General features: G+C 41.5%; 1 protein-coding gene across 2 annotated transcripts in view; it reads right to left on the bottom strand.

Annotated features, from left to right (window-relative positions):
* Nucleotides 1–12,115: 12,115 nt before the first annotated feature.
* pld1a (phospholipase D1a) overlaps nucleotides 12,116–19,720 on the bottom strand; it is a 41,311-nt gene continuing 33,706 nt past the window's right edge. For both annotated transcript variants that reach the window (XM_039786234.1, XM_039786233.1), the window contains exons 18-26: nucleotides 18,650–18,763; nucleotides 17,660–17,770; nucleotides 16,446–16,534; nucleotides 16,157–16,270; nucleotides 15,922–15,971; nucleotides 14,934–15,068; nucleotides 14,230–14,383; nucleotides 13,827–13,944; nucleotides 12,116–12,690 (exon numbers count right to left, since the gene is read on the bottom strand). In XM_039786234.1, the coding sequence (XP_039642168.1) occupies nucleotides 12,466–12,690; nucleotides 13,827–13,944; nucleotides 14,230–14,383; nucleotides 14,934–15,068; nucleotides 15,922–15,971; nucleotides 16,157–16,270; nucleotides 16,446–16,534; nucleotides 17,660–17,770; nucleotides 18,650–18,763 (1,110 nt within the window). In that variant the 3' untranslated portion in view covers nucleotides 12,116–12,465. The remainder of the gene's footprint in view (nucleotides 12,691–13,826; nucleotides 13,945–14,229; nucleotides 14,384–14,933; nucleotides 15,069–15,921; nucleotides 15,972–16,156; nucleotides 16,271–16,445; nucleotides 16,535–17,659; nucleotides 17,771–18,649; nucleotides 18,764–19,720) is intronic.

Genomic DNA, 19,720 nt, shown 5'->3' on the forward strand with positions numbered 1-19,720 from the left:
CTACATGTAATGTGGCGTGTAATGTGGGATACGCACCACAGAGTATGTTTTGCGATGCAAATGAACCCATCCGCTCCTTCCATCCATCTCTGCCAACCTGTCATCTCACACCTTTTCTTGTCATGCCTCCGTCCATCCCTCCGTCCCCCTCATCATTCATCTTTTCTTCGCAATTTCTGCCTGCCTGCTCTCTCCCTCTGTCATTTCAATCCATCTTTCTATCGGACTTCCAGCCCTGCACCATGTAAGTCAGACCCAAAGGAGGGACTCAGCTCCTACTATGGAGTTGTTTACGTGCACGTTTAATTCTTCAAGCACTTCAAAAGTGTGTGTGTTATAGTGCGAGAGAAAAGAAAAGGGAAGACAGATTGAGTTAGGGAGCGTGGCCTTGTGCATACTCATGTTTGAATGTATCCATAAATGTCTTTAAAGCATGCTGAAACAATGCATTATTATTATTATTATTATTATTATTATCATTATCATCATCATTATTATTCAGATCTATAATCTAGAAAAGATCACAGCTTTTTATTCAGAAATCAGACAGGGTGGCTGCTAATTACTGCAAATCTTTCCTAATTGCCTAAATTAACTGTTGCAAGTATCAAAAGGACACTTAACTGTACATACAAATGTTATTGATTACTGATTTAATTTGGGAGATTCTTTGCAGATTTTTAGCCAACCTACATATTAGTGCTTGTATAAGTGTAGCAAGGGGGGGGGGATAATAGGTCAACTAGAAGCAGGCTGGCAGAGTGGAAAGGAGGGTGGGTGGGAGAGAGGCATTTCTCAGCGACAGACTGCCATACAGTATATAGACTATTCATGAATAAGCTCTGTGTAAGCCTTGGGCACTGCTCTGGCCCCGTTACTATGGCGTCCATGGTGAGGGGCCGAGGAATGTGGCCTTATTGGGCAACGGCGACGGAGAGGGAGGGTGGGAGGAAATCTGGAGAGGGGTCTTTGCTTCGGACTACTTTAGTCACTGGTCACATCTCCACCTTTTAGCCCGGGCACAGACTCTGTCGCTTTCTTCTCCTCTCTCTGCTCTCTCCGTCTCTCATTGTCTCTCTAAGTCTCTCTAAGCTCAATTAATCTTCACACGTCCCGTTTCACTCTCTGAATCCATCGCCTCGTCTCTCTCCCTCTGCGTCTTTTTCCTCCCTTTCTTTCTCTGACCGTATCACTGTCGCTTCATTCTCACCTGCATGCTTTCATCTCAGATCTCACACCTGAGTCCCTGCACAGCACATTTGTGTATCGCCAGTGTGTGTGTGTGTGTGTGTGTGTGTGTGTGTGTGTGTGTGTGTGTGTTGTTGCTCTGGCTATACTTCCTGCTGGTTTACCATCTGTTGCTCTCGTCAGCTGACTGGATGAACCCGTGCTTCTGACGCCTCTGACCTGTGTGTGTGCGCTCATGTGCTCATCACTTTATATAAAAACCACTGTTGTCTGTATGAAAACCACAACGTTTTGACCTCTTCTGTTCTTTTGGTTGTCATTGAGAGTCACAACACAACAGCAGGGACATCTCTGTGTGTGCCTCTAACTCTGGCCTTTCCCACTCGAGTGATACATGCGGCATCTATAAAAAAGCTGCCGGGGTTGACGTGCGACACCGGCAAATGTCGCAGGGAGCTGATGAGGCACAAGAAAGACAAGGGAGAGTGAAAGACAAAGAGAAAAGAGGGAAAAGCGCAGAGACAGCAAACATAAAAAGCCACTTCTCTCTCCCCCTCTACTTCCCACTCAATTCTGTCGGTCTCTTTGTATCAGTGTATGTACGTGTGTGCTATGGTCAGTGTGCCTAAGAGCAGCCGAGTGCAAGAGCAGGCTCTGTCCCCTGAACCCCCCCCCCCCATCAACACCACCAATGCCAGTATTAAAATCACCCACCCCCCCTCTCCTCCCAACCTCGTCAGAGCCAGCTGACCTACTTCCTGTCTAGCCAGTGGTTGACTATACACTCACGTGAGACAGTGAGTGTGTGTGTGTATGTGTATGTGTATGTGTATGTGTATGTGTGTGTGTGTGTGTGTGTGTGTGTAAAGATAGAGAGACAAAGAGTGTGTTCTGTAAATAGGTCCAGACAGGGATTAATCTTTGTTTCATCAAAACATCAGTGGTAGACCTAGCCCATATGCACCTTAAGATTCCATGATGTGGTTTTGTAAAATGTGGGCTACAACTATGTGATCTTTACACTGAGGGGAATATTTAAAATGGAGACTACATGTTTTTTGGGAGGGTTTTTTTATGGCTGCAAAATTTGATCAAATGGAAATACTGTATCTTTGGGATTGGTTTTAAACAAAGCTTGGCTGCACAGCAAAAGTTTGAACCAAGTGAGCCATCGGCAGGTCAGAAAGTGTTTAAAGACTTTATTGAAGTGTTTTTCTTCTAACAAATCATATTCTAACAATCCCATAAGGTTACTTAGCCAATGACACTATTAGGACCGTTCTCCTTCTGGTAATAAGCTGTGTGTATGCATGCAAAAATGCAAAATCATATACATAAAATAGCTGTGATAGGATCACGATTGATGAGACTATTCTCAACTATCACACTTTCAAATACATGACCATGCCATGCAAACATGTACAAATAAACGAGAGCATTTATTTATTTGTGTGTGTTTGTTTGTTTGTGTGTTTGTGTGTTTGTTTTTGTGTGTGTGTGTGTGTGTGTGTGTCCTTGCAGCTGCCTGAGTCACAGTGAGAGACATGTGTTGACATCATGCCTCTGAAAGAACAGAACATGCACAGGCTCACTCCCAATGCACAAACACTTCCTTCCTCTTCCCTATTCATCTTCGTCACCGTCTGCCTCATTCTCCCTCTCCTACTCGGCTTCCTTCAAGTTCTCCTTTCCATTCTACCCCCAATTCTGCTCCCCCCACACTGGTGAAAACGCGCTACATGCTGCAGGTGTAAACCTCAAAAGTAGCATTTGTTATTGACATTTCATTCACCTCCCCCGTGAACATTACTCTTCATGCAGGCAGGGCAGGGAGGTGGGCAGAGAGAGGTTATGCTAAGAGACAGGGCGGCTGGCAGATAGACAGGGAGATGCATTCAGTCGGTCAGACGAACAAGATGCTGGAAAAACGGACGCAAAAACTGATAGAAAAGGGTGGAACAGCATTCGGGTAGCTGGATGAGCATTTGGGACTTAAGCAGACACAGAGACAAGCAAACAGACACGAACAGAGAGAAAGAGACAGACAGAATGAAGGGTATAAAAAGAGACATTCAGGCACAATTAAGCAGACATGGAAACAGGTAAATACAGACGTGTGTGTGTGCGTGCGTGCGTGCGTGCGTGCGTGCGTGCGTGCGTGCGTGCGTGCGTGTGTGTGTGTGTGTGTGTGTTGTGGTTTCGTTTCTCAGAGCAGCAAACAGGTCTTCAGAGCTGGAGCCCTTTTCTCATGTGCAGCTGACTATCAGCCCAGCAGACACCCACACCCACACCCACACACACAGCCCAGCGAAGCGGAAACATGGGTATCCACGCATTAACACGAGAGCAGGAGGCTGTTTGCGTGCATGTCTGTCTGTCTGTCTGTCTGTCTGTGAGTGTGTGTTGTGGTTTGCAGCACACACCGAATGAACAAAAGAACTGGCTATTGCAGCATGCACAGCTTCAGCTTTGATGGAGAGCAAGCTACACGGACTACAGGTAGGTTGGCACTCTCTCACACACTCTCTCACACACTAACAGGGTAAAAACAACAAGTTTACCATAAAGGGTGGGGGGGGGGGGTGTCTGGAGGGTCTGGATAAAGAACTATTTGGGTCTGAAAACAAGGAACCGTTCATGTATTGCTCTCTAACACACAAGCCAAGAGAAGGAGCAGTGTGTGGGAGAAATAGCCTAGGTTAAATTCTACTGCTGTCTGAATCAAGGCTGATGGGCCTAGAATAGCCTGGCCCTGACAAAAAGAGATACATAAAACCTCTCTATCCAGGTCAGCAGAATCCCAGCTTCAACCTCAACTCAGCATCACACACACACCATCCACCTTCCTGTCCCTGACTTGAATCAGGATAAAGCTTCAGATGCGCGAGGCAGCTGTCAAGTTAGTTAACGTCTATATATAATTGTTGCTATAATTTGACACATTGTGGCGGCCTGGCTCCCACACATCCGCCTCGGCTCTCCAACCCGGTTTGCTATTCAGGGAAGGCTGTCAGGTGCAAAGAAAAGGAGAAACACGCGCGCGCGCGCGCGCGCGCGCGCGCGCCGCACACACACCAGTTTCTCTCACGAGAAGCTATATTTTAAATGTGTAAAATGTCACATCCTCTTACCCTCAAAGCGGACAGGTCGATTTCGTCCAGACTCCGAGCTGGAGAGTCACTCGCCATGATGGAGGACACCAAAAGCCTCTCTCAGTCAGTTGCCCGATATCCTGAAACGGCCTTGGCTGTCACGACTGTGTGGTCCCTTCTCTCTGCTGCTCAGTCTCTACCGTGCCCTCTCTGCTACACAGTGTTGTCTCAAAATAATAAAAGTCTCCTTGTGGTCCTCAGGCTGGGACGTGACACGGGCCGGGAGCGCACAGCTAGAGCGCAGACGCCAGGAGTGGAAGCGCCGTGTGCATCAGTACCTCCAGATCCATGTCTGCGGGATGGAGACGGAACAGAGAAAGGTGAAGCGCCGTGGAAAGTGGATTCCTGCTTGTGCTCTTCCTACAACCGCTGCTGTGACAGCCAGTGAATATACAGGAGGAGGGGGGAGCGCACTGCCTATACTGCCTCAGCAAACCACGCCTCTTATGGGCGGGGTCTGCTGAGGCAAAAGGGACTCCCAAACTTCTTTTTTTGTTTCTTTTCTTTTTCAAAAAGGAATAGGCTATATATGTTAACAATCCTTTCACAATCCTTTTACATCATCATCGTTGTTATTGTATCAAATGCCTTGTTTGTTTACGCAAACCTGGCCAATAAAGCTGATTCTGATTCTAATTCTGAGTTATTGAAAGTCTTCAATGAAATGTGTTTATTTGTGAGTATAATTTGGCACCTCAGAAAAAGATGCAAAAGGCGTGGCACAAAAAACAATAAAACTGCTTGCCAAAGACATGTCAACTGACAATCATAACTAGGAGGAAGATTTTCCAAAGAAGAGATTTTAATGATCTAATAAATGGGCCTCCAAGTAATGAGTCACTTCATTATTACTCTGCTCTCAGGTGTGGACATGTGTGTTTCCCACAGAACTCCTCCTTTGACTTCCAAACCTTCATTTACTTCATTATGTAAGCCTTGTTATGTTCCTCCAGTGTTTCCCAATAATTTACCTTGTACTGACATACTTAAATCGAAATTAGATTTTTTCTTAAAGGGGTAGTGCAACAGAGGCATATTCTTTTTATGCTATTTAGACTTCCATTCCACTACATTTCAGAGATAAATATTCCTACTCTTTACCTCACTCGATTTATTATATATATATTTATTACGTGTCCATTGGAATGGTCATGATCGGACAAGACAAACATGGCGGAGCGACTGCAGAGAGGGAAGAGAAGTGCCCATTTTCAATCAAAAATATAAATTTATGTTCATGCTGGCCAAGCACATTTGCTGTCAGTATAATTTTAACTGTTATAAGTGACAATATTTCAAGTTATTTTGAACATATATCATTAATTTATAGGATTTTTTTCAAAGTCCTATGTCCATTGCAATGGACATCAGGAGGTGGGCAGGTTTAGCTAACGCTCACATATTTAGTGTCAGTATATAAAGAAACAAAATACCTGTAAGATTTTCATAGGTAAAGTATGGTGTCACAGTTTATTTATTCATGATTACAAAATTTTAAATATATATTTTTTTTGTACATAATGTTCTTGTAGAGTATAAAGTCGAAGACTTCCTTGAACGTCTCCTAAATGGAGAGTTATCTGAACTTGACTCCTTGAACTCGGGAAATGAGGAGGATGAAACCAGGAGTGAGATAGGTGGTAAGTTTAGAAACGAAGAGTGTCTTTAATTCTTAGTATGTGGTTTTTATCAATTTAAGGTCTTATATGTAAGATCTAAATAGAATGCATAATAGTTCAAGAGTAAGAATACATAAAGTGAGTTAAAATGTGATTGTTTTGTTATTAGATTCAGAGAGGGACAGTTGAGAGGTTACATGCATGCCAGAAGAACTTGATGTGGCAAATGAGATTGAGATAGAGGAGAAAGACAGTTTAGTGACAGAGGAGGACAGGAGGAGGACACCCATGGGGGGTGAAAATATACTTCCCGTGTGGGAAAAGTGGCATGGCCTACGACTTCCTGCTGCACCAAGGCACTAAAATGGAGCTATCACAAGAGCACAGGAAGCAGCTAGGACTTGGAGCTGGAGTGGTGTACCATCTTAGCCAGCGGATCACCGAGGCCAACCACAAGTTGTATTTTGACAATTATTTCACAAAGTACAATCTTCTGGAGCTGCTGGCTGAGAGGAAAATTCATGCCGCTGGGACAGCAAGGGTCTTTGCCAGGCCTCCTCTACAGTCTGACAAAGAGATGGCCAAAAAGCCTCGAGGAAGCTGTGATGAAGTTGTAAGCCGTGATGGTAAGGTAGCACTGGTCAAATGGTATGACAACAGACCAGTTGTCATGGCCTCCAACTACGTCGGTGTTGGCAGAATGAATGAAGTGCAGCGGTGGGACAAAAAGAAGGCCCAATTTTTTATGGTGTACCCCGTCCAGAGGTGGTTAAGCTGTACAACGAAGCAATGGGCGGTGTAGACCTGCTTAATCAACTTGTCAGTCTGTACCGTACAGAAAGAGGGCCAATATCCAGACCAAAGACATCCAGGATCTCCTCCATTTCAAGATGAATGTGGCCCAGACCAGCTCACAGACCAGTCCAGGATTTAAGGCCTCTACGTGAAGTTCAGTATGACATGGTTGACCACATGCCAAATTATGATGAAAAGAAAGAGGCTACCAGATGCCATATGCCATACTGTACAGGAATTTCATTTATCTATCTTCTTGCAGGTTCTGGGTTTTCCTGGTGATGACACTGATCACTGCTGTTCCCTACCCACGCTGAGATACCCCTATCAAGTTCATGTGCAGAACTGTACACAGACTCAAAACCATGCAAACATCCAGTTCCACATGTTTAGGTCATACCCGATTGATTACTATGTGGAAAAACTCAGCCTTATTTTTCTTAATTTTTTATGACATTTTACACCCATCTCATCGTGGTGTCCATTGGAATGGACATGAAAAAATACTATTAAAAACATGAGTTACCAAAAATGTGTTTTTTCCACTTTGTTTTTATGTTGGAGAGGAGTCAGAATCAGTTAAAAAAAAAAGAATTTTACCCAGTCAAATAAATGCGGGTCTGAAGGGGTTATTATATATTTGACTGTAGTGACAGCCATGTTTGGCTGTAGTTACTAGTTGCTATTTCTTTTGTTTTAGTCCTTAGTATATTGGGGGAAGATGCAAAAACACTAGATTCCACCCACGTTTCCCATAATGCAACCGAATGTAGTCCTTCTTTACACAAACTCTTTTTAACACCACCAGTTCGTAACACAGGACTCCTGTTAAATACTCAAAAGTTACAAGTTCAAGCTAGGATAACCCTGACGACATCATCAAGGTAATGGCAGTTGATAGGAAACAATGATTTTATAATCCCACTATAGGAGCTACGTTTTAAAGGAACACGCACTTAATTTATTACTTTGTATTATTCGTAACCCCCAGAGTTAGAGTAAAGTCGATATACACCCTTCTTTTTTATTGTGTCTGTAATGTTCTTGATAGTTCATCACCATCATAGAACAGGCAGGTGAATGGTTTACTGCTCGAATATAGACGAAATAACGCAACATGTTCCTATTTACATGTTGTGATTTATCAGAGCGCTGGCCGACAAAAACAGTGTAACATGAGACACAGCCATCTTCTAACCGTAAACAAACCGGGAACTATATTCTCAGGCGGAAGAATATAGTACTTGGGCGGAATGATTTGCTTTGCATTAAGCCTGTCTGAGAATATAGTTACGTTGTTTTTTGTGCACGCTGTGACTCTACAAATCAACATGTAAATAGGAACATGTTGGCGTTATTTTGTCACTTATTCGGAGCAGTAGGATTTCTGGAACCATTCACCTGCATGTTCTGTGATGGGCTGATGCCGCTGGAGCCGTCAGACAGCCTTACAGCACGCACGGAGATGAGAAGGGTATGTATCCACTTGTCTAACTCTGGGGGTTACGGTGAATAAGCTAAATTTCCAATAAGTCGGCGTGTTCCTTTAAGTTGCAACTAAGCACGTGAGCATGTCGGCCCTCAGGTCTGAGCAGCTTTCCACCGAATTTCTCCTTCGACTTCCAAACTGAACAAGCCTCTGTTGTCTGAATTTTTGACAGAGCATTTCAAGGAGGACTGCCCAGTTTTACATCACTACTTCAACCTTAGGAAAACAACCTGAAGGAGACTTTCTGGTTATTTCATAAGACTTGGCACAGAAAGTAGATTTCGTTGGAATCAGCAGCTTCAAACTTCATTTTAATTTTCCCATGCAGATTACTTTTTCACAATCATAGCTTTTGTATTTGAGACTTGCATTAATAACATTAAACCTAAACATAGAAGGAAAACATTGGCAAGACCTAATATTTCTCAAAATGTTCTTCCATCAACTAGAATGAAAGTATTCAATAAAAAAATAAATAAAGAATAATAATTTTATTTGTTAGCCACTGAAATTATTGAGTTACACGAACAGACAGAAACTAGGAATTCTTTCACTGTACAAAAAAAAGGTATTGTGCATAAACAGTGGAAGCAAGATCAGCTGAACTGAGGCCAAGGGTTACAGAAAGTTGACGGAAAAGACTGCTGCGCAATGGTTATGATAAAGAAAAATAGGTTTAGTTACAAATCCACAACCATCCATACCACACATTTAACAAAAAAAATACACGTTTAAAGAATGTTAAATGATTCATATTCCACTGATAATGCAATGACAAATACAGCTCTGGTAAACAATATAGTGATGTCAAAATCAGTACAAACTGAAAAGTAAAACGGTTTGTCTTTGTCAGAACAAAGGCTGTTATGTTTTCATTCATTATCACTTCAGTTAACATTCAAATTCCTGGTCCCATTAAAAAAAAATAAAAAAATATCTATTTTTCATTATCGGATCCCATACAATGCAGTTATTGTCTGCTTCTGTTAAATAAATGCCAGTGATTCACATGTCGGGTGTGTTATGTATGTCATTAAATGATGTGTGGCTTATTTGTAGCTTTTGAGTGAACTTGTGTCCTTTTGCCTTTTATTTACTTCCTTTTCTTTTCATGCTCTCCATGTGTTTTTATAATTTTTAGCACTATCATGTAGCACTTTGAGATTTGCTTAAATATAAAGTGCATTACAAATTAAATGTATTATTATTATTATTATTATTATTATTATTTATGAGAATACTAAGGATCTCTGAAAAAATGCTTTTGATTTGCAGTACTCCTCTTACTGGCAGTTTCAAAGCCAGCCCTTATTGTTTCATCAGCTTAGTGAAGGTCATTAACCAATTATTTGCTGTGGCATGTTATGCATACATCACAATAACTGAACACAGATGGGATTCTGAAGAAGGCATGGTTCTTTAACTTCACATTTAGAGCAGGCTGGTAATCAAACAAGACACTGTGACAAATATAAAAAATATTCCATACATCCTCATATACAAATTACAACAATTGCTCCATACTGTAGCTCACATACCCTTTGACAGAAACAGGCTGTGTTACATTACAGTACAATAGAGGAGAATTCATTTTCACTCGGAGTAAAAAGCTTCATCAAGAAAACCACTGGAACTGCCAGTAAACTGGAAACGTAACAAGCGATTTCAAACTGTAATCTTCAAAGGACAGTGTTCAGTTGCATGCTATATGAAAAATATTGTTTTTTTATTTTCATTGTTTCAAACACTGTACTGTATTTCTTCACTTAATAGAAAGCCGTCGCCATAAGACTGAGAAAAACAGACAGCACAACTTAAGGGCCTGTATTGGACTTCTGTACACAAACTTGTTTTTAAGAAGCTAGCACCATCTGCTGAGCAAAGAGGAAATTACTCATTTGAATGTGCGGGCCGATTGTCTCATCTAGCCTCTGATCTTATTTACCACAACCTTTTCAGCCTTTGATCATCTCAACCACAATCGTTTTCTACTCACCCCTCTGAACACAGTAGGATGTAAAGGAGCTGAATAAGCTTTGTACCTGGATCAGCTCAACACTTTGATCTCAGCAGTAAAGTTCAGACCTCGTGTCTAATAATTATCTGTCACAAAACACCTTTGGCAAGAAATATGCGGGCTTCTTTTCGGAGATGTGATTGGTACATGCATTATGGCAATCGTGTTAACATGATTTGAGCACAGTTAGTAAAATCATGCACCACTGTTGTAAAATTGTCTCTGTACATGTGCTGCACAGTAAAGAGCTATCACACGTGTTGGATTTGTCCAGTACAACTACTACAAAACACAGTCGAAATAGAATTTTTACGAAAGGTATTGCAGGGCTCTTGGATTGGACTTCAGGTGTATCTGTTACTCTGTCCATCCTGGACAAATACACTAGATTTTGTGTTACTGGTACTCCAGCAATTTAGTGTTGCTCACAAAGGCAGAGATTGATTTTGAGTATTTATTTCCTACTTCTACTCAACTTTGGAAAGCTTCCTTCAGAGGCACGCAATACATTATACAACTGGTTTCACAGGCTTAGGAGAATTCATTGTGAGTGGAAACAATAATTTAAACTAGTCTTCCTCTGCCAATGATAAGACGAAGCTTTTCAGGGTTTCTGGACCTCTAATCCCACTTTAGGAGCCACTTAATTTGAGGAAATGCAAGCAATGCAATGAGAGACCAGATCTGTAAATTAGTGAGAGAGAGAGAGTGGCGTTACCTGGTGCATACTATGAATACATGTCTTGTATAAAAACACAAAAAGACATAGGCTATATATGTTAACAATCCTTTTGCAATCCTTTAAATCATCTGCAGGTATTTAAAGTATTTAACAAAATGTGTTCATTGCTGAGTATAATTTGGCACCTGAGAAAATGATGTGGATTGCGTGACACATTGTAAAACTGCTTGCCAAAGACATGTCAACTGACAATCATAACTAGGAGGCATTATTTTCCAAAGAAGAGATCTACAGTTAAGAGTTAAGAGTCACTTTCTCAACGTTTACATTTGTTTTACAGAAAAGATGCTTAAGATGCATCTGAGATAACTAGCTTTTAAACTCATTTGAAGCAGCTCACCGAGTCCTCTGTGAGCTCATAAACAGCATCCACAGCACTAAAGCACCTTCTGAGCATACACCACAAACTCAGTAAATCACATGCATCACTCTCTCAGTTTTTGTTTTGACCATTTTAAACAATGAGGCAACTATTTATTAGTGTCATTGTCAAAAACTTTACTACCGCCTCACCCTGGTTTCTCAGAAATCCTCGCTGTCTTGTGAGCTTTTCCAACAATCCAAAAGGTCTAATAGTGCAGAGTAGAGTTGATTCCCAAAACCCAAAGTTTTTCATCTCCACAGCCTGAATGCAGTCATAAATGTTGTCCTCAAGTGCGATATGTTTTTGTTCTTTATACATCCCAAAAGTGTTAAAGTGCTCATATTATGCTTTTTGGCTTTTTCCCTTTCCTTTATTGTGTTATATATCTTTTTTGTGCACGTTATAGGTTTATAAAGTGAAAAAGCCCAAAGTCCACCCCAAAGGGACTTACCACCTCCAACAAAAAACACTGTTCACAAACTGCTCCAAACAGCTCTATTGTAGTCCAGCCTTTAGTTCCGTGACGAACGTGCGTCACTTTATAACACATGTTATAATGCTCGCCTAGCTGCTAGCATGGCACTCCCTCATACTCTGCTTCTGACTGGCTAGTAGTCCTTACCTAGAAACTGCGCATGTGCAACTCCCAACAAAGATAAGAAAATAAGTGAGATGCCTCACTCTGTTGCTAAAACAGAGAGCTCAACACACAGGGTGAAAAGAGGAGCTGCAGCAATGTGCAGTACAACAAATACATGGTGTTTTTTGAAAATTAAACCACATAAACCTATTCTGATATAACCTCTAAATTCAATTATGAACCTGAAAATGAGCATAATATGAGCACTTTAATGCTTACCCAAATAAGCTTTTACTACGGTTTAGTGTTTTTCAGTAGAAACAGATTTGAGAGATTTGTCAATGCCCAGCAGTCATATCAATCCAGAGGAGACTCTCATCTCTGGATTAAAAGGCGACCTCTCCAATAATCCAATATTTCACATTTGATGACAACCAAAATCCAGATACTTCCCTCGAAGATACTCAAGAAATAATTTAAATCCAATGTTCCAGTGGCTGGCAGTAGTGGCACATCCTTTTATGTCCAGATCTCAGTCGGGACCATGGACTCCTTTGTTCCAACAGAGGGCATGAGGTTCTCCTCAGACAGGAAGTCCAGAGGAAACTGGACCAGGAAGCCTCGGATTTTGCGCAGCTCCTCCTGAGCGCGGCCCAGGTCGGTCTGGGCCAAACCCGGTTTGGACTGGTACTGCTCCAGCTCGGACATGTTCCTCACCAGGGATGAAGGAAGGCAACGAAATACCTGCAGAAAAACACACACATACAGTATGTACTGTTTAACATAGTGCTGTCTTTAACTAAAGCACTAGCTTGTAGCCACTCTTGTAGATGGCTCTTGGGATTGCAATGTTAGTCAGTTGGCCAGACCATCGTGGTTGATGGTGAAATACCTCAACAGCTATTTGGATAGAATGCCATGATATTTGGCACTATATTTCCATGAAGACATATCCCAATGACTTTGGGGATGTCCCAAAATGGCCACTGTACAGAGGATAAATCGTTATTTAGTTAATAACTGAATTTAAGAACAGCAAAGTCGACTTTCTATTTTTTCACTGATCCAAATTTTTCTTTTGTTGTGTCACGAGTATGATAGCACAAGAGAAAATTATTGTGAATGAATGTATTTATTTCTGTTTTTGTTTATTTAACAGGGACACTGGACAGTCATTGACTGACCCAGAGTTAGCCCAATAGCTACATTTCATCAGCAGGCCCTGGGCAGGCAAATCCACAAAGGAGGTATGGCATTAAATGTTATGCTTCAGACAGGGGAACAGAGAATAAACACGAAAGGCCACATCATACCAAAATAAAAGCTCTTTGCATTTAAAATATTACATCCTGCAAAACATGATTGGTTAATGGTCACATGGTTGGTTATGTTTCAGTCATGATTTGATATTGTGTTCCAAAAGTTGTTTGCCTGATGTTAGCTGAGTATAACGATGTGTGATATAACCGAATGGATGGCAAGAGCACCACTGAACCTCATGTCTAATTCTTTGGTAAATCCTGAACTTTGCTTTCGGAAATTTACCCGCTGACTTGTTCTATATATTGTAACGGTTTGACCTTGCCGGGGTGCCAGTCAGAGGGAAACTCTGACAAATTTATATTTTTAGCGAAGAGGTCAAATATACACCGGACCATGTATTTTCACATAGCCCCTACTAACAACTAGAGTAACTCGTAAGGTTTCAGCAGACACAATAAATCCACATATATATTTTTGTTGACATCTGCAAATTATGTTTAAGTTACAGTACGAACCTATCAAAAAAACATCTGGCACATGTGCTAATTCCTCAGCCTCATGAGTCATGACTTATTTTTTGGTAAATTTCCCCCTAAACCAATTATGTCGGTCCATACCTTCTCATAAATGGTGGCGTTTCGGCCAGCTGTGGTCATCCACACCTCCTTATAGAAGCGCTCACTGATGGGGTCAGACAGGTCAATACTGGTGTCAGTGTGACCTCCAAGTATAGTCCTGTTCAGAAACAGAAGATAAGATAAGATGAAATAAGATAAGATAAGATACACCTTTATTGATCTCCAGAGGGGGAAATTCAGGTGTTGCCGCAGCACAAGACAGAAATGAGTACAGACGGAGAAGTAAAAAATAAAATAAATAAGAGGCATACAACTAGCGAAAGAGTAAAAGAAAATGAACTATACACAAGCAATTAAAGACAGTTACAGTAGAGTAGATTTATTATGAAATAACTTTATCACTTTATTTATTTATCCCCCCCAGACACACACACACACACACCTGAAGCATTCAAGGCGTAGCTGAAGTGCATAGGGTCCAGCGTCATACTCCTGTCCATCCATCATCGAAGCCACCTTTTCGGAGTCCTCAACAATCACAGCCACTTCGCTGTCACGTTTACCCAGCATGCTTCTGTCGTTGATGTTAGCAGAACCTGAAACAAATACACAGAACAAAAGATGGAAGCTGGATCTCTGCATTCATCTTAACCATGCTATCAATAACAATAATGTTATGGTTCTATAAACTGACAAACCTTAGGCCTTTTTGACTTATTAATATGGTCTGTATAAATACAACTAAACTTACACTAATGTCTAAAAAAGAAGAAGAAAAAAACATGAAAGGAGAGCATTTCAGAATGATTTGCAGCCCTTTCATTTGTTGATTGTTGTTGGAAGTACTTTGAGAGAGTGAGCTGCGCCTTAATAGCCAGCAGAAGGCGCAGGAGAGCTATGTTGCAGCAGCCACCACATATTTAAACAGTATTTGTATGCCCGTTTGTTAGCTGCACACATGGTGAACTATACAGAAATGAAGGTATATTTTTTGATTTATCACATCTCAATTGGTGTCAAGGCAGCGAGGCTAGTTGCCTCAAATAGTAGTTGGTTATACATATGAAACAAAAGAAAAAAGAGACAGAACGAGAGAGAGAGAGAGAGAGAGAGAGTGAGACAGAAGAGAGCCGATGAGAGACTGACCGATGATGACTGTGTTGTCGTCAGCGATGAGCATCTTGCTGTGCACGTAGATGAGCTCTGTGACCAGGCGTCCCTCCAGCTCAGCGTGAGTTCGCAGGCCAGCAAAGGAGATGTAGTTCATCCAATGGTCATCCACTGGGAGAGGAGAGGAGAGGAGAGGAGAGGAGAGGAGGAGAAGGAGAGGAGAGGAGAGGAGAGGAGAGGAGAGGAGAGGAGAGGAGAGGAGAAATTAGGGGGGAATTCAGGAATGAATGTAAAGATTTAAAAATAATATGTTTATGGCATTTACTCTCTAAATAGTACGTTTTGGGACGGATTGGTGGGGATTGCTATGGAAAAAATACACACAGCGATACACTGGTAAGAGCAAATTACTTTTAACTGTGGATCCAGGTAATTTAAATAGCTCACGTTACTCTATTGTGTATATAGGTAGCTTCATTTAATAGTGTATGTTGTGTTTTCTTTTGCAGGGTGCAAATGTTTCACCAAAACAAGTTCCTTCCCAAGACTATTTTGCAGAGACACTGGTGCTGTGTACGGAGCTTATCGCCGCCCAAAACGATTGTAATTGGTTTAAAGAAATGCAAACAACCCAGGGCATTTTTTTCTCCTATCCCAGAATGTATCCAGTATTGTAGCCAGACCTTACTCCACAGTGCTGTGGAGATAGGTCTGGAAATGCGAGACTAGCACTTTTCTTTTCTCCTTTACATTTTTTTTATTATTAATATTTTATTTGGGGCTTTTCCCTTTATTCGATAGTGACAGTGGATAGACAGGAAAGGGGGGAGAGAAAGAGAGGGGATGACACGCAGCAAGGGGCTGCAGGTCGGATTCGAACCCGGGCCGCTGCAAAGGACTGAGCCTACATGGGGCGCACGCTCTACTGGGTGAGCTGGAGGCTGCCCCGACTAGCACTTTTCTAACTCTAACCTTTTTATTAGTTATCACAACATTTAATGTTATAGTTTATTCTTGTACTTACTCTCCTTTTTCAGCTGGGAGATGATTGAGTATTCTCCTCTGATCATGGTTCTGAGGAGGCAGGAGATTAAAACTCATCAATAAAGCACGTAAATATTGTCCATCCTAGACTCAAATTAACTTGAAAGATAACACAATAGAATTCTAATCACACTCCCACATCTGCTTTCTCATTTCCCTTCACATTTCCTCTTTCAATCTAAAACTCAGACTTATTCAAGTGTCATGTGGTCCACCTGTAGTTGAAGTGCATGACAGCCTGAATGGCGTTCCCTCCTCCTGTGGTGATGTCCCCCTCAAAGCCAGGAAGCAGGGGGGTGACCACATACACACGGTACTTCTTACCCTCCCTGTGAGCAAACAACCATCAGTTACACAAAGACACAGGCAAGCAGCGCTAAGATGTGAGAAGCAGAAGTAGAAGAAGAGAGGAGACTTAAAAAAAAGCACATAAAAAAAAAACCTTCCTTCCTATAACCACAAGTACTACTTAAAAAACAAATCATTTAAAAGAAAGGGAAGTACTTGTGCGCTCTGATGATCCTTTCAATGATGGCGTCTCCGATCTTGTTGTACACCGTCTTGTTGTCGGCACAACTGATGAAGAACTGGTTCTGATAGGAGAGGGGAGAACACTTTAAAGTTACAGAGCAGAGAAGCATTTCATTCCACAATGAGAGAGTCACGGAGTACATTGATGACATTACTGAATCTCAGTGGAGCAATGTCATTACTGACAGTAAAAACAAGCCTCTCAAGAATTTAGCTTAACTCTCGTGACAGGGGGCTTTTCCCTTTATTCGATAGTGACAGTGGATAGACAGGAAAGGGGGGAGAGAAAGAGAGGGGATGACACGCAGCAAGGGGCTGCAGGTCGGATTCGAACCCGGGCCGCTGCAAAGGACTGAGCCTACATGGGGCGCACGCTCTACTGGGTGAGCTGAGTAAGTAATCGCACAGTATTTGTCTTTCCTTTTATCCTTACCAACAAGGCCCTGGACCCCCACTGACACTGACTCTTAACCCCCCACCCCACAATCCCTAGCAACTACACTTGCACTAACCTTCATCCTGGACATCTGCCCATTGCCCATTATATTCTTTGCAAATTTTGCACTCAACCCATTCAGCCTTTTTTCATGCAACGGTTACTTTGTATGTATATATTTTTTTATCTGTATTTATTGTTTATTTTATATTAAGGTTTCTTTTTTTAAAGATTTTTTGGGGGGGATTTTTCCCTTTATTATATAGTGACAGTGGATAGACATGAAAGGGGGAGAGAGATGGGGGATGACACGCACCAAAGGGCAGCAGGTCGGATTTGAACCCGTGCCGCTGCAGGACTCAGCCTACATGGGGCGAACTCTCTTACTGGGTGATCTAGAGGCCGCCCCTTATATTAATGTTTAACATGTTTGTTTGTGTATGCACCTTTTCACCACCACACACAAGTGTACTTATTGTTACATTACATTACATGTCATTTAGCTGACGCTTTTATCTAAAGCGACTTTCATTTGCTTGTCAGAAGTTGCACGCCTCTGGAGCAACTAGGGGTTAAGTGTCTTGCTCAGGGACACATTGGTTGATGTATCACAGTGGGAATCGAACCCTGGTCTCCCACACCAAAGGCATGTGTCATATCCACTGTGCCATCACCTCCCCCTGTGGCAATATAAAGCTTTTCTGATTCTGATTCTGATTCTTCTGATACCCTGGTCTCACTGCTGCTTTACCTCTATGTAGATGTAGTGTTTGCTCTTAGCGATGACCTGGATGTAGGCATTGTGGATGGACTCCTCGTGGTACTTTATGCCTGCCGACCAATCTGCTGCGGATCGCAACACCTACACATTATAGTATAGATAAATAAGAGCTATATAGAGGAAATGAGTTGACAACAGGTGTGAGTGTGTCTTTAAACAATCAAATTGCATGGTTAAATGTACCTATATGATAAAAACATGACTACTGAAATTCAGCGATTATCATAAGGTAATACCAAACACCAGTATAAACCTACAAATTAACTAACAAATACTTTGGTTCAATACTACTTACATTAATGAATAATTATCGGTAAATAATTCCTGTAAGGGCATTCACTTCACTGCAAATATTCTAATAAAAAACAGCCAACATGTAAGACATATTTTAAAAATGGGTGTGTATTATTAGTGGTAGATAAAGTAGATAAAAATGGGGAAGTTGTACGTGCTGTTCACAGAGGTGTCAACTAAAAAACAGACACAGTTTGAATGAAATGAAATCATTTTAACGATACAGAGAAAACAAAAGAACACTTTTTCTTAAAAGCCTGATGGAGTTGTGGTAGGACCTTTGTGCACTTCTAATTTCAGTCAACATTTCACTCAAAGGTTGGTTCCTTTTGGCTTAAAACCTTTGCGTGTCCATGGTTTGTGCAAACATTTGTAGTTATATAACTTTCTGGCCCATGGAGAGTTTTTTTTTTTCACGCTCATTCTCTATTATTGGGATTGGGACTGGGATGTGGAAAGTAGTGTGGGAAAGTGGGAGTTTATACTGTTCTCTGTAATTTTCAACCAGTGGTTCTTTTAAGGCTTGGTGAATGGTTGGTTGTATGCCCCCATTTCTCATTTTGTATAATTATAAAGATTAAAAAATAAAAATAAAAACATTTCCACAAGATGTGTTGTTTAATGAGTGCAGTTAAAGTTAAAATGGTCCTTTTTCAGTTCTCTTACCTGCACTTTGGCATTGACACAGTCAGGGACTTGGTATCGGAGTTCATTGGCAGTGGAGTGAGACTTGGGCAGCAGGAACGGATAAGACAGAGAGCGATACTTTGGCTTCATGATCTGTAGTGGAGACAGTTGGAGACATTTGGCAGAGAGATAGAGTTAATATAGGGTTAGAGGACAAATGGAAAAAGAGTAAAAAAAATAGGAAAATGGGAGGAAAAAGTTGATGCCATGGAAAGTGAAAAAGTGTGGCGATTAAGGTATTTTGTCCCACTGTTCCATTCAACTGACATTTCCTAGGATTTCGCCAGGTTGGTGTGTATTGTTCTCTCAATTTTTTTAAGACAACTATTCACGATTTTCCCCAGTTAAATTACATTAGTTAGCGACTACTTGCTAGGATTACTGTTTAATGTATTGATTACTATTAAATAGCATTAGAAATAAACAAATAAAGCAATTAAATGAATAGGCTATCTGTCTAAAAAGGTAGTTAAATTCTGGCAACAAAGAAACTTTTACCTTTTACTAGTTCATTTTACTTCAAACTTTTAGTCAAATGAGTTTAGCTTTAAGTTTTAATACTACTATACATCCCTGTGTGTTTGTTAATGTGCACAGTGTGTGTGTGTGTGTGTGTGTGTGTTACAGCACTGTTATGATATCAATGTAGTGTCATTAGAGAAGTTGGCGTGCTTAGCTGATTGACAGGGTTAGACAGACATGTCACATGAGGTGGGCGCATTTGTGTGATGCTGATTTAGCCCAGGGCAAACGGCGGGCATGGAGATGGGTTGAGGAATTGATTCACAGGAAGTAGAGGCGGGGAGCCTCAATTGGACGGCTGCCCAACAGATGCTACCACTCTATTGAAGACAAAGACGCTGGAAGACTATTCCTGTTTTCCCACAACATAACTTTTGTAAATACACCTCGGAAAACGTGAACTACAACAACAACAAGGAAGAGCGGGGCTGGCCCGCCGAGGACGCTGACGGAGGACGCAGAGCAGTGGACCCGGAGCGAAGGTTGCAGCCATCTTCAGACGCTAACGAAATAGCGACTGGGTGAGTC

This window comes from Perca fluviatilis, chromosome 20 (assembly GCF_010015445.1).
Source record: "Perca fluviatilis chromosome 20, GENO_Pfluv_1.0, whole genome shotgun sequence".
Classification (NCBI taxonomy): domain Eukaryota; kingdom Metazoa; phylum Chordata; class Actinopteri; order Perciformes; family Percidae; genus Perca; species Perca fluviatilis.